The sequence below is a fragment of the Gopherus flavomarginatus genome, chromosome 7 (assembly GCF_025201925.1).
Source record: "Gopherus flavomarginatus isolate rGopFla2 chromosome 7, rGopFla2.mat.asm, whole genome shotgun sequence".
NCBI lineage: Eukaryota > Metazoa > Chordata > Testudines > Testudinidae > Gopherus > Gopherus flavomarginatus.
In genome coordinates, this window is record NC_066623.1 from 115,307,835 (window position 1) to 115,321,775 (window position 13,941).

The window sequence follows — 13,941 nt, forward strand, 5'->3', positions numbered from 1 at the left end:
AACAGGAGTGTGGGGGGACGGGGGAGGAGTGCGAGGGGAGAGGAGGGGGGACATGAGCAGCTTGAAGCAAGTTAAAGAAACAAAACATACAAAAATCATGAAACTGGAGAACCCAAGAACAAAAAGAAACCGCAAAGGAAAGGGTCCGAAGCCCCCAGGGACTGCGGCCAAGCGCCCGGGAGAGCTCTTCGTGTCTCAGAGAGGAGGAGGAGCAGAAGGAGAAGCGGGGGGGCTCACTGGGCACTATCTCCACAAAGAGAGTTAGAGCGTTTGCACTGGGGGACTGAACGGGAGTCTGCAAAACTATTTGGTCCTGAAAAATAACTACAAATAAATGACAAACCTCAGCAAATGCTCAACAGGCCAGGAGGGGGCTCAGGCTCCCGCGCCCAAGTCACCGAGCTTCTGGAACAGCCACCCTCCCTTGCCCTGCTCCCCAGCCGCTCGGCTGGCTTTGCGATCCACTCTGAGTGCAGGAACCCGAGAACCAGCTCCCCGCGTCCCTTCCATGCTAGCACTCACAGCTTCGAGAACTCCACGGCACGGCCACCTGGCCTCTGACTCTACACAAGCCTCTCTCCGCTAACACAGGTGAGGCATTCAGTCCAGCTCCCTGTGCAGGCACGGCCAGCACGCATGCAGCATCCACTTGCTCAGCTCAGGGCTGTTTGCCACAGAACAGGGTCCTCGTATCCTGAAGGGGGTGAAGCCCCCATAGGCGGGCGCTGGGCTGCACTCGGGCAGGCGGTCTCCCCTGGTGCTGGTTCGCTCACTTCCCAGCCCTTTGAAACGGGTAAGGCTTTCTACCCCCCGCTCCTCAGAGTCGGGACCATCGCTGCCCTGGGGTGTGCCGTGCCCACTGGGACCTGGGCCAAGAGCTTCTACTGGCCATAGACCCCCCACCCAAGGTTGCTCCCGGCTGACATCAGCAGAGTTCTGCACAGACCTCCAGGGAAGCAGGCCCAGCCAGTTGCCAGAGACCCAGAATTAGATCATTAGCACAGGCCCCTCACCCCAGCAAGCCCCCGAGGGCTCAGGGCACACCACGCCAGGGAGAGCCCTTGCCTCACCCCAGTGCAGGGTTTGGCTGCATGTCCCCAAACCCGCTCGGGGCAACACACAGCACAGCCAACATGGTCTGAAAGGCCAGGGGCTCCGTGCACCCGGTTCCACCAGTGGGAGAAAGCAGAGCGGGCTGGCTCCAGAGCTTCCAGCTCCACCACACACCAGGGGACCAGAACTCTTGAGAGCTCAGCTCTGGGCTGGGTCGGGGCGACCCTGCCCCCACAGAACCCAAGCTCTGGGGTCGGCCCATGGAAGGGGAGCAGGAGCTTTGAAGAGGGATGTCCCTGTCTGCTCCTGCACCTGCTGGGTGCCGGGGCGGGGTGACTAGAACGCCACTGGCCTGTGAGAAGAACCCCAATATCAACTTTACATTAACCCTTTGGTGCCAGCCAGCGCGCCTCGTCCCATGAGAGCAGCATAGGCACAGCTAGAACTGCCAGCGAGACCGCTCCCCACTCCAGGGCACCCTCAACCCTGGACTGAGGCCCTGCTTTCCTGCGACGTACACCAGCCCCCTGGAACGTGCTCTCAGCAGCTTGCGTGGGGCTGGGCTGTGAGCTGAACTCTCAGTTCTGTGCTGCGGGAGGAAATGCCCATCACTTCCACTGGGCCGAAGGGGAAGGGACCTGCCTCCCAGGAGCAGAGGGGGCCCCGTGAGCTTGGCTAGGAGTGAAAATGGCCATTCCTGGGAAGACACTCGAGAGCCCATGCACGTAACAGGCTAACCAGGCCCCTAGCAGGAGGGAGAGCTCGTACACGTACCTTGCTGGAAGAGGGTGAGCGTGACGGAGGTGACGAGCAGGAAGAGGGCTTTGATGGGAGGGAAGTGGGCAGGCTCATGTGCAAAGATGTGAACCAGCTGGAAGAGAGAGGGATGGAAGGTATGGGTGGCCTGTGACCCACCCAGGGCTGCAGGGCGCCCAGACGGAGTTGCGAGCCTAGCTGCAGGCCTCGCTTTGTCCCAGCAGCAGGCGCTGTAGCCCAGCACACAAAGCGATGCCTGGCCTGCGTCCAGACTGGACGGGCAGAGAGACCCCTGCCCTTCCCCGCTTACAGGGTGCTGGAGGCCAAAGGAGCAGCTGTGGGCTCACCTCGACAACACAGCCTGCTCTTCGAGGTGGGGGGATCAGCCCCCAGCAGCAGGGCTGGATCGTGAGGCCTGCATGGGATGCCCTCGCGCAGCAGGCGCAAGGGAGGCAACTGGAGAGAAGAGAAGAGGCCAAGCCAGCAAAAACAGCAAGTGAGGTTCTGGCCCCAGCTCTGAGATCCCAGCACCTGGCACACACTGGGAGCCGTGCAGCACTGACACTTACCTGCCGAGTGAGGTCCAGTGCAGACGCTTGGGGGATGGTGCTGTACATCTGACCCAGCATCTCACACAGCTGGGGAACCATGGGGGCAAAGTCATCGAGCAGGGTCTTCACGGACTTCTCAAAGATGGCGCAGACAGACTGCCAAGAGGAGGGGCCTTGTGAGTCACACTTCAGAGCACACACCCAGCACCGCGCAGGGCAAAACTGGCTCAGGGGGAGGGAAGGAGCCAGCATTACGGGGTCAGAGACAGCTAGACCGAGAAGCATGCTGCATTGTGCTGATTAACTCCACTGGCAATGCACCTCCCTCCCCACAGTATCCCAGCCCTGGGCTCCCCCACCCACAGCTCTGCCGGTGCCGCTCACTCCCAACCTGCAGCCCCCTGCCAGCCCCGCCCTGGGCTCCTCTCAGCTCTGCTAGCGTCCCTCAGTCCCATCCCACAGCCCTTGCTAGCCCAGACCCAGACTCCCCCCACAGCTCTGCCAGTGCCCCTCACTCTTGACCCACAGCCTCCTGCCAGCCCAGCTCTGGGCTCCCCCACCCACAGCTCTGCCCGTGCCCCTCACTCCTGACTCTCAGCCCCTGCCAGCCCCGCCCTGGGCTCCCCTCAGCTCTGCCGGTGCCCCTCACTCCTGATCCACAGCCCTGCCCTGGGCTCCTCTCAGCTCTGCCAGTGCCCCTCACTCCTGACCCACAGCCTCCTGCCAGCCCAGCTCTGGGCTCCCCCACCCACAGCTCTGCCAGTGCCCCTCACTCCCGACCCGCAGGCCCTGCTATCCCAGTCCCGGGCTTCTCTACCCACAGCTCTGCCAGTGCCCCTCACTCCTGACCCACAACCCCTGCTAGTCCAGCTCTGGGCTCCCCCCAGCTCTGCCGGTTCCCCTCAGTCCTGACCTGCAGCGGCCTGCTCTCCCAATCCTGGGCTCCAGTGCCCCTCACTCCTGACCCGCAGCCCCTTGCCAGCCCTGCCCTGGGCTCCCCTCAGCTCTGCCGGTGCCCCTCAATCTGCTGAACAGAAAGGCTCTGCCCACAGCAGGTGGCCAGTGGTGTCACCCAGCACCCTGCTCGCTCTGGGTGAGGCTGCACTGTGGCACATCAGTCTGACCTAGCAGGTGCCAGTTACCTCCACCACCTGGGCATCGTTCAGCCACTTGCTCAGAACCTTCTGGATGAGCTGGAAGACTTGCTGTAAAACCACCACCACCTGCCAGGGAGGAGATGGGACGGCTCAGTCACTCGGCTGTACTGCACCCAGCTGCCCTACCCGGAGTCCCCGTCACAGACAGGGCTCTGCCCACGTCCAGGGTTCATGGGTGTTAAACAAGGCCCAGACCCAAATCTTTGCTATTCAGAGACTGCGACACCCTTTCCTCCCCACACCAGGCTGACGCCTCCCCCACCACGTGGGCAACCCACAATGCAGCCACCAGCCAGAGCAGCCCATGAGGATGCTGCTGAGGAGAGGCGAGGAGGGACGCAGTGCAGCTGGGTTCCCCTAGCACCATCATGCACAGGACACGACCTGCGCTAGCTGCCTCTCCCTTTGCCTGGCTGTACCAGCCTCATGCTGCAGCTGGCGGGGCGGCTCCGGCTGGGCTGCAGGCCAGCTGCTCCGTGGGGGGTGAAGGTGGCCATGAGAGTGCCCCAGCAGGGCTGCCCTTCGCCCAGAGCCTCTCGCTAAGGGAGGGTGGGGAAGTGTTGGAGCCTAACATCTGCTACACCCACCGGGTTGGGTCCCTGAGGCACAGGCAGCTTCTTGACCTCTGTGCTCTCGTGGTCGTCGTCATGGTGGCTGATGTCCAGCGTGGTGAAGAGGTTGGAGAGCAGGCCCAGGATGTGGATGATGGCCAGTTTGTTGGAGGGGTTGGGCTGGCAGGTGAAGCAAAGCCATCAAGTCCCCCCCGCCTGCATGTGGGAAGGAGCCTCTCCCAGCCCAGAACCGCACCGGGATTCCCACAAACAGCCCTGCCCAAGTCACTCCCCACATCTGGTCAATGCGCCCCCACCTTCACCCCACTACACCCTCCCACCAGCACAACTCCCAGCTGAGGAGCCCCCGTGACTTCGGGGAGCCTCATGTGCTTCCCCTGGAAGAAGCGAAGTCCCAGCTGTTGGCAGCAGCAGGAGGCAGGGACACTTACTGTGAGCCAGGCCAGGTGGCAGAGCTAACATGCAGCCCGTCTGGTACCAGTGTGCCCCGTGACACCCTAGGGAGGTGGCATGGGCTCCACGTGGGACAACCCCGAAGAGCCAGGGGACTGCTGACCATGAGAGCCCAAGGAGTCTCTGGCGTGAGGGATGGAGGCTTGTAGATCCACCGGTGCAGAGGGGACAGCAAAGGCAACCTGCACCCCAAGGGCTGGCCCCATGGTGAGGGCCCTGCACCTCTGGGTCTGATGGGGGGCTATGCCAGGAGGAAAAGCACCTTTTGCTCAGCAGCTCCTCCCTCCAAAGGGAGCCTCGGCCAGCCGAGCTGGGAGCGGGGCTGGGCAGGGCTGGCCAGAGAGAGGAGGAACCCCAGAGGCTGGTGACTCACTGTTTCGTCAGCCAGCTTTTCCAGCTGCTGGATGTAGGGAGTGATGAGAGAATGCAAGTTCTTCAGGATCTCCTCCACTTGCAGCGCCGAGAGCAGGAAGCCCAGAGCCTGCATCAGCCACATGCACTGACTCGTCTGCAGAGACGATTTGGGGGACAGGTCACGGCCCAGCACACACTGCGGTCAGCACTCTAAGAGCTCTGGGCTGGGGGAGAGGCCAGGGGACTCTGAAGTGCTGCAGCACTGGGCCAGGACCGAGAGGCCCAGCACTGACTAGAATATGCTAGGGGTGCCTGCCCAAGCTGGGTAGAGGGACAGACACCTCCATGGCACAAAGAACAACAAATGTCCTCCGGCTGCCCCTGCCTCTGCTAACTCGTCTCTGGGGTGACATCTGCCCTCGGCCTGCCTGCTGAATGGGCGAGGTGGAGACGCTCCAGGCTGGACAGAGGGGGAGACCTGCCATCCCCTCAGGCCGGGGGTGGCTGGTAGGCAGCCCACAGAGTGGCAGGGAGCCATCGCAGACGTTAAGGGCGGAGGAACTGTGAGGCCCATTCCGGTCTGGCCCCGTGCATCACACCGAGTGCTTCCCTTTCTGAAGTGTGCTTTGCTGCCAGGTCAAGCTGGGGAGGCAGCCTGGAGACGAACTGTGCTGCAGAGGCAGCCGTTAGGTCTCCCGCTCCTCCTTGGGAGGGACCACGCCTTCCCACGACAGCCAGCGCATGGCAGCTACCTTGGGCTGCCCCCATCCTGGTCTTGTCCCGTTCTGCCTTGCCAGGATGCTGAGCTGTGCTGCGAGACCAGGGCCCCTGGGGGAGCCTGGCTCTGGGGGCTGACTGCACTACCGAGGAGGGGAAGAAGGACGCCTTACCTTGTGGATCTGCTTCATTAACACGTCCTAAAGGGAGGGAGGGAGAGAGAGAGAGAGGGGGGAGGCTGAATCTCAGGAGTGCCCTCCCCCATTGCCAGGGGAGGGCAAGTTACAACTGCTGACCAAATTCAACTCTGTGCCGCTCAGCAGACGGGAGCAGTGTGCGGCTCTCCATGCACCCGAGCGCTGAGCAGGGAGCACTGCTGGGGCCCCCTCACAACCAGCAGGAGGAAGAGGAGTTAAATCCATCTCTCTGTCCCAGGCAGGGCCTCCTGAGCCAGGACAGGGGCTCTCCAGCCGATTCCCTTCCCCTGTGCAGCACCGGGTGCTGGGGAGCCCCAGGGTTGGGTCAGAGCACAGCAGGATGGCAGGGCCCAGACCCCGCTTCCCTTGGTTCCATCTGAACACAGCTTGTTCACCGTGGGGCTGAAACTGGCCAAGCTCTGGAGTCCCAGGGGCTTGCACCTGCTGGCCCTACCAGTTCAAGTCCCAGAGGAAGGTGAGCGGTCGAAGCTTTCCCGCTGCACCTGACCCCATGCTACGGCCCAGTTATGTGGCTGGATAACTCAAACCACCCCCCAGTCTCACAGCTCTCCCAGTGCGGGACATGCTGATGCCAGCTGTGCACCAGTCTGTGCTCTGAGTGCTGGCCCCACGGTGCCGGGGCAGTGAGCGAGCACTGGGCTCTGGGATGGGGCCTTCCCTGGTTTCTAACAGCGAGGATGAGGCTCCCGTGAGCTCCTGGCCTCTGCCTGCCATTTTCCACTCACAGGCAGGGCGCTGCGGGAGCCCTGTGGCAGCCCTGGAAGAGCTAGACAGGGCGTAAGGCTGGACTAGGAGTGAACGAACCCACTCTTTGCTCCTAGATCTTTAGTGCACAGAGCAGCTGATCTCTGGCACTGAGCAGGCCCCAGGGAACACCCCACGGCAGCACTGCAGAAGGGAGCTCAGCAGGCAGCTTACAAAGGGCTGGGCTTCCCCGACAGGCGCCTCCTCCAGGGCTCAGGAAGCAGCCCACTGGGTGGGCAGAGCCCCCCTTGGTGGCATGGAGAACAGTGCCCACCGAATGCAGCACCAAAGGCCCAGACTGAATTCAATGCAGTCCTGCCATCTTGCTGGTGTCACTTGCTCAGTGGCCTGCCAAGTAGCCTCCCCACTACTCTCTTCCGCTTCCTGCTCCGCTGTCCACTTCCGCTCCCTAGTCCCACGCAGCCCTTGCACCGTTGGGCCAGTGCAGGCTATGTGAGCCTATGCAGGGCAGCCCCACCCCTCCTTGCCCCCCAGATTCTGGCCTGGCTCAGGAGAACAAGGGCGCGCTCCAGGCTCCCGCTTGCTGCCCAGCCACACCTATGCCTTACCTGGGACACAGCAACGATGTTGGCAGCGTAGGGGGGCAGGTCGTACTTGCACTCCCGACAGATCTTCTTTAGGGTGGAGACGCTGGAAATGGAGAGCTCTGGGTTGCCCAAGGCCTGGAGCACCAGGGGCAGCACGTTGTTGATCATGACGGGGTGGTCAGCCAGCCACTCGGACAGGGCCCCTGCGCACAGTGGACGGGAGGTAGGGTCAGGGAGCGCAGGGTGGCGCCACCATGCCACAGGTCACTCTTTCTGCTCTTACCTCTCACTGCAACAAGCAGCATGGCCACTTTCCCCAGGAGAGCCCTGCCAGATCCCAGCCCTGCTCCCTGGAAAGGACAGGTGGAGGGGAGACGCTCAGCATTAAGGCAGCAGAAGGCCTGGCCCTGCAACCAGTGGCTTGTGGCACTCAAGGCACAACACTGCACCATGAAGTGCTGCCAGCGGGGAGGAGGAAGCAGGGCCTAGCAGCTGGAGCCTGGAAGGAGGAGGTGACGGAAGGCTCAGCTCCTCCACAGGGCGCTCTCCCCCCCCAGCGTGCGCCCCCCCCGGCAAGCACAGCCCTCCCCCCTAGACATCTCACCGATGGTGAACATGACAGTGTCGGCCAGCTGCACGTTGCTGATACTGATCCGGGGGATGAGGCCAATCAGACCCGGCACCACGTCAGAGTAGTTCACGTCTATGGTCTCTGCGATGGACTGGAACCCGTAGAGTAAGGCTTCCGTGTGCTACCGGGGCAGACATACACACACCAAGTCAGAGCCCTGCCTCAGCCCTGAGGAGCACCTCACCCAGCTCGCTGCTCAGATTCCAGCCCTGGGCCACAGGAGCAGGGCAGCCCCACCTGTGCTGAGATCTGCAGCATCTTCCAGCTCCTTTGCCCACTGCTGGGACTTGGTGAGTGAATTTCAGCCAGAGGTTTAAACAGTTACCCACATGGGCAAAAGGATGCCTGGTTTCACTGCCTGCAAGAGAGATGGGGGAGAACTGGGAGTCCAGGGCTGGGCTAGCAGGGGGCTGCATGCAGGGGAGAAGCACCAGCAGAGCTGTGGTGGGGCAGAGGAGCCCTGGGTAGGGCTAGCAGGGTCGCTAGGCTGTGAAAAGCAGAGTCCCCAGTGTTCTCCCTAGGAAGAATGCTGCTTTCCCTTGGCACCCACCTCCCCACTGCAATAGGCCACAGAGTCACCCCAGAGAGATAGGACCTCCAGTGGCAACATCCCTTTAGCAGAAACAGCTGGCTGACCCCACAAGCCAAAAGCCCCTCTACCCCCTTCCCAGCTGCCCAAGCCTCCGGGGTGCCCTGTCCCCTGATAATTTCCACATTGCGTCCATCAGTACAGAAATGTGGTAACTGAGGGCAGGGCTGGGCCCCCAGAGCCCCTACCCTGGGTGCGTGATTCAGAGCCATTGCGCACTCGTCTGCCCGAGCAGGGGCCCACCCACTTGCATGCTGCCCCTCCAGACGGACACCGGCCACCAAAAGGGAATGTGGGACACAGTCTGGCAGCAGGGCCAGCCCACCCAGGGAGGCTGCAGCCATCAGCTGCTGAGTACTGGCAGTGCCTAGGTTGTGAATCAGCACTCCCGCCGGCTGACTGGGACGCCAAGGGGAGGAGATGCATGCTGATTAGCACACAGCAAAGCCCTGGCCCTCCCTTGGCTTCCATTCCACAGCGCCGACTAGGCCTGGCCCTGGCACTGCCTAACTAGTTCATGGTGAGCCTGTAAACGAGACACTATGGACCCTTCCGGATGCCCCCCAGCATACGCCCAGGGGTAATGGCTTCTGCTGTTCGTTCCCCATGCAGGTTGGTATTTTTGTTCTCCTTTCCTGTGCCAAGCCCTGTCCAAAGGGAGGCGACCCAGGCCCCAGGGAGCCAGCAAGCCTCGCTCACCTGCCATGAGGACGGCTGATCTGTGCTGGTGAGGAGGCGGCCCAACTTGTCGTAGAGGCTGCTCAGCAGCTCTGCTCCCAGCATCTCGTACACGTACATCAGGGTGTCGGAGATGTCCACTCTGGGGGAGGGAAGCACCATGGGAGTCACCAAGTGCTGCCCACCTTCCCCCTGGCACTCTGTCAGCAGCGCCCCCCACCCCACTCTCCCCAAAAGAGCTCTGGCCAAGAAGCTACCACAGAAGCACTGCCCTGCGGGTCCCTGGCAGGGGAGAAGGGAGGCAGTGCCTCCACCCACCTGAATCACACCGCTGAGCACTGCCCCTCCTGTCACAGATAGCTCTACCATCTCCCAGCCACTTCTGGAGGTGCTCTGAGCCGCCAGCACCCCAAGGTCAGCTCCAAACCCCAACCCATTCCCGCAGCCCCTCCCCCAAGAGAGCCATTCGTGGCCCCGAGAGAGGTTCACGCCGCACTCCTCCCTGAAGAAGCAAAGCACCCACTGACCATCCACAGGGATCCCCCAGTGGCTCTGCATTTCCTGGAGGTCAGGCCACCCCATCGGACAGACAGTTATCCCATGCTATCTGCTGCCTGACACGCGCACCGCCCCTCAGGGCACATCTGAGCACAGGACAGCATGCTCGTCTCCTGTCACCCCCAGGGGAGACGACTGCAGGCAGGGAGGGGCGTTGGCACCCCCAGCGCATGGCCTCAACCTACCTGTAGATCCGGAACTGCTCCTTCTCATCCGAGGACCAGAACCCGTACTCCTCGTCGGAGGGGAACTGGGCTTTGTGCAGCAGCACGTCCACCAGCTGGAAGTAGACGGGCCGGTAAACCTGCTGGTACACGGCCTGCTTGTCCGGCTCGAAGGACAGGATGTCGTCCTAGGAGGGCAGGAACAAACCACACCTCAGAGAGGAAGCAGTCCACCTCTGGGCCCAACAGCACTGACATCCTAGGAGCCCTCAGCTGTCTCCCCAGGGTTAGCAGGGATCTGCTGGAGATTCACCAACACAGCTGAGGAACAGGCCCCGGGCAGAACACTAACTTCTGGATGGTGGCAGTGTACCACATCTAAGCTAGTAATTAAGCTTAGAAGTGTCCATGCAGGTCCCCACATTTGTACCCTAAAGTTCAGAGTGGGAACGAACCTTGACAGTCCCATTGATTATCCTCATTCCAAGAAGTTTCTGTGATGCCTCTTATATCAATATCCTCACTGAATACGAGACACTCTAGCTCACCCATTGTATTATTTAGACTCCTAGCATTGGTATATAAGCACTTTAAAAATGTGTTACTTTTCAGCTGTCTGCCATTAAGTGACGTAATTGAATGGTATTTTTTTCATTTGACTGTTCCTCATCAGAGTGAAGATGCTGGGGCAGAGAAAGGGAAGGGCACACACAGGGTGGGGTAGTCAGTGAAGCCTGCCGGAGTGTGGAGGGCTCTAAGGCCTGGCGCCTTGGCATTGAGCTGATGTATCATCACATGGAAAAAAGGGAGATTGCAAAAGTCCAGGAGGAGGGAGACTCGTAGCAAACTCCAGCCCTGTCCACTAGCCATGCCACCTGCACCGAACGCAACAGCTCAGGGTTAAGGCCATCAGATTCTAACAGCCGGCTCCAGGAGACAGGCAGTGCTGCTGGAGGCCAAGCCAGAAGCCTCTTCAGTGTTCGAGAAGACAAGACTGAAAGCCCAATAACAGATAATGTGTCACCCCAGCTCCCTCTGCAGCTGGCTGCCAGAGATGCAACCAGGGGCTGGACAATCAGGCCTGCAGTTGGGCAAAGCTGGGGTGTGAAGTTTTAATTAGCCATGCTAATGAGGCCCTGGAAGTGCTTGGGCTCTCCTTCCAGCTCAGACCCCAAGGGATCGTTGGGTTGGGGCAACCGAGCCACAGGGCCTATGTTCCTAAGCTAACCCTCCTGCAATAGCTTTGAACTGATGGAGCCAAACTTTGGGCAGGCAGACACTTAGAGGACATGACTGCCCAGAGAGCCCTCGGCTGGCACCCATCAAGCCCCTCTCCACAAGTTCTGCCAGCCATGGCAGAAGTTTTACGAAGGACAAGCAGACCTGTGGCCCCCCTCCTTGCACTAGAACAGGAGCCCGGGTTTGGGCTGGCATGGGGGAGGGAGCTAGGGAAACGGAACAGCAGCAGCCTCTCCTACCACAGCTGACTGGTGATGTGCCCCAGTCAGTTCACCCCCAACCTCTCCTGGCTGGAGCCGGGCTCTGTTCCCAGCTCTGCTCAGCCACACCCTGACGGGGGCAGTACTGTGGGGAAAAGGGCCCGTTTCAGACATTCACATGGAAGGGAAAGGCCTGGGTGCAGCACTCGAGCCATAAACGAGCAGGAAGCCCAATACCCATCTGTGCGCAGCCCCTCACTAAGCCAGTGGCCACCGAGTTCCCCTGACATGCCTGGGACCATGCAGTGGGGAAACACCCAGTGTTCTAGCTCACACAGCAGCGACCCTGAGCCAGAGAGCAGTGTATGTGTGTTCCTGCATGCACGGCCCCCCCAGTTTCACCCCCAGCCACACTTAGTTGCAAGTGGAGGCTGAGCCCTGACTTGGCCATGAGCTGCTCCAGGCAACATTGCCCAGTGCAATCCACGCCTGGGGAGGGCAGGACACCTAGCTCTCGCCCCTGCCACCCCTCCAAACAGGGCTGCAGTGTGGGCTGTGAGGTGCTAATAGAGCCAGAGAGCATGGCAGTGACCTGGTAAGGTGCCCACGGCTCTGCCACTGCATGAGGGACAGTCACTCACCTGCAGCGTGTACCAGAAGGTGAGCGTCAGGGAGCTGGTGGTTTCGTTGACAGGGTAGTGCCCAGGGATACCAGTGCAGAACATGATCATGTTGACCAGCGCCAGGAAACTCTGCCAATGCTGCACCTGGTCCAGCAGGGCTCTGGGGGGACAGCAGAGAGCACCAGGACTGTTGTGATAACTGCACCCGCAGAAGTAGTGAGTGGAAGTTACAAAATTCAATAGCCCACCACTACAAACGCTGCTGGGGAAAGGTGCCAACAGCACGGCAGCCTGAACGAGTCCAAACAAAAAGGCCCCTTGCTGGCACTTGAGGACTGCGCTACCACCACGCTTGGTATACAAGAACAGTGCGGGACCGGAAATCAAATGCCAAGATGGGTTTATCAGAAACTGGGCCTAACTGGTGAACAAAACAACAAGGGGATGGGCTATTCCACATACCACTCCCTTCAGGTGCTTGCAGAGAAGAGACTCTGGGGGAAAATCATCAGCAGAAGAATAAGCTGTCTACTGACAACTGCTGCAGCAAGCTTTATCATGGCTGCCACTCACACCGCCTCCTGGGATCCCAGGATCTACCCTAACATTGGGGGGAGGGGAGGACTTTGATCATCCTGGGCCTGAGACACGTCCTAGCCAGGCCAGAGAGAGGCACCCAGATGACACTGACACCTCTGTCTCTAATGGCTCTGGGAGGGAGACTATCATACCCCACATGTATACTTCCTCTTCCCGTCTTATTTCTTCTCTCTCCTATAGCTCTCCTTTTGCCTTCTGGCTCAGCAGAGTTTGGCTGAGCTGGCCAAAACTGTCTATTCTGCAGCGCTGCTGAAAGCTTGTGACTAAAGAAGCCACTAAAATCAATGCCCTAAAGAGCCCGATGCTGGTACCAGTTTGCCAGGCCTTGGAGTAGCTGATAAGAATCACAGAATATCAGGGTTGGAAGGGATGTCAGGAGGTCATCTAGTCCCACCCCCTACTTAAAGCAGGACCAATCCCCAACTAAATCATTCCAGCCAGGGCTTTGTCAAGCTTGACCTTAAAAACTTCTAAGGAAGGAGATTCCACCACCTCCCTAGGGAACCCATTCCAGTGCTTCATCACTCTCCTAGTGAAAGTTTTTCTTCATATCCAACCTAAATCTCCCCCACTGCAACTTGGGATCATTACTCCTCGTTCTGTCATCTGCCACCACTGAGAACAGTCTAGATCCATCCTCTTTGGACCCCTCTCTTTCAGATACTTGAAAGCAGCTATCAAATCCCCCCTCATTCTTCTCTTCTGCAGACTAAACAAGCCCAGTTCCTTCAGCCTCTCCTCAAAAGTCATGTGCTCCAGTCCCCTAATCATTTTTCTTGCCCTCTGCTGGACTCTCTCCAATCTGTCCACATCCTTCTTGTAGTGCAGGGCCCAAAACTGGACATAGTATTCTAGACAGGGCCTCACCAACGCTGAATAGAGGGGAATGATCACAGCCCTCGATCTGCTGCAATGCCCCTACTTATACAGCCCAAAATGCCGTTAGCCTTCTTGGCAACAAGGGCACACTGCTGACTCATATCCAGCTTCTTGTCCACTGTAACCCCCACGTCCTTTTCTGCAGAACTGCTGCCTAGCCATTCGGTCCCTAGTCTGTAGCAGTGAACGGGATTCTTATATCCTAAGTGCAGGACTCTGCACTTGTCCTTGTTGAATCTCATCAGGTTTCTTTTGGCCCACTCCTTTAACTTGTCTAGGTCCCTCTGTATCCTATCCTGACCCTTCAGCATACCTACCACTCCTCCCAGTTAGCATCTGTGATGGTAACTCCCATAAGGCTTTATGCAAATATGCTTTTATATACATCCACATCCACATCCACCCACCCACACACCATAACTAGAATGTGTTTTATGCTACATATGCCATGTAACATATCTCTGTAAAGGTTATGATTTACTGAATGTATTAATCCTATTTGTATGCATGTATCATTTTTGTATTCAAAGTTATGAATATTATGAATGTTGGCTGTGTACTGGCTTGATTTCTAAATAACCTTAGTAGAGCATTTCCTGGAGAAAGGAATGTTAAAGTAAGTACCTAATCAAGAAACACTTAAAGGACAATGGATCT

At 59.2% G+C, this 13,941-nt stretch overlaps 1 protein-coding gene across 3 annotated transcripts in view; it reads right to left on the reverse strand.

Annotated features, from left to right (window-relative positions):
• IPO13 (importin 13) overlaps positions 1–13,941 on the reverse strand; it is a 59,411-nt gene that overhangs the window by 11,733 nt on the left and 33,737 nt on the right. For all 3 annotated transcript variants that reach the window (XM_050961124.1, XM_050961123.1, XM_050961126.1), the window contains exons 4-14: positions 11,824–11,965; positions 9,765–9,931; positions 9,043–9,163; positions 7,728–7,875; positions 7,145–7,326; positions 5,787–5,813; positions 4,916–5,050; positions 4,105–4,248; positions 3,503–3,583; positions 2,379–2,516; positions 1,828–1,924 (exon numbers count right to left, since the gene is read on the reverse strand). In XM_050961124.1, the coding sequence (XP_050817081.1) occupies positions 1,828–1,924; positions 2,379–2,516; positions 3,503–3,583; positions 4,105–4,248; positions 4,916–5,050; positions 5,787–5,813; positions 7,145–7,326; positions 7,728–7,875; positions 9,043–9,163; positions 9,765–9,931; positions 11,824–11,965 (1,382 nt within the window). The remainder of the gene's footprint in view (positions 1–1,827; positions 1,925–2,378; positions 2,517–3,502; positions 3,584–4,104; positions 4,249–4,915; positions 5,051–5,786; positions 5,814–7,144; positions 7,327–7,727; positions 7,876–9,042; positions 9,164–9,764; positions 9,932–11,823; positions 11,966–13,941) is intronic.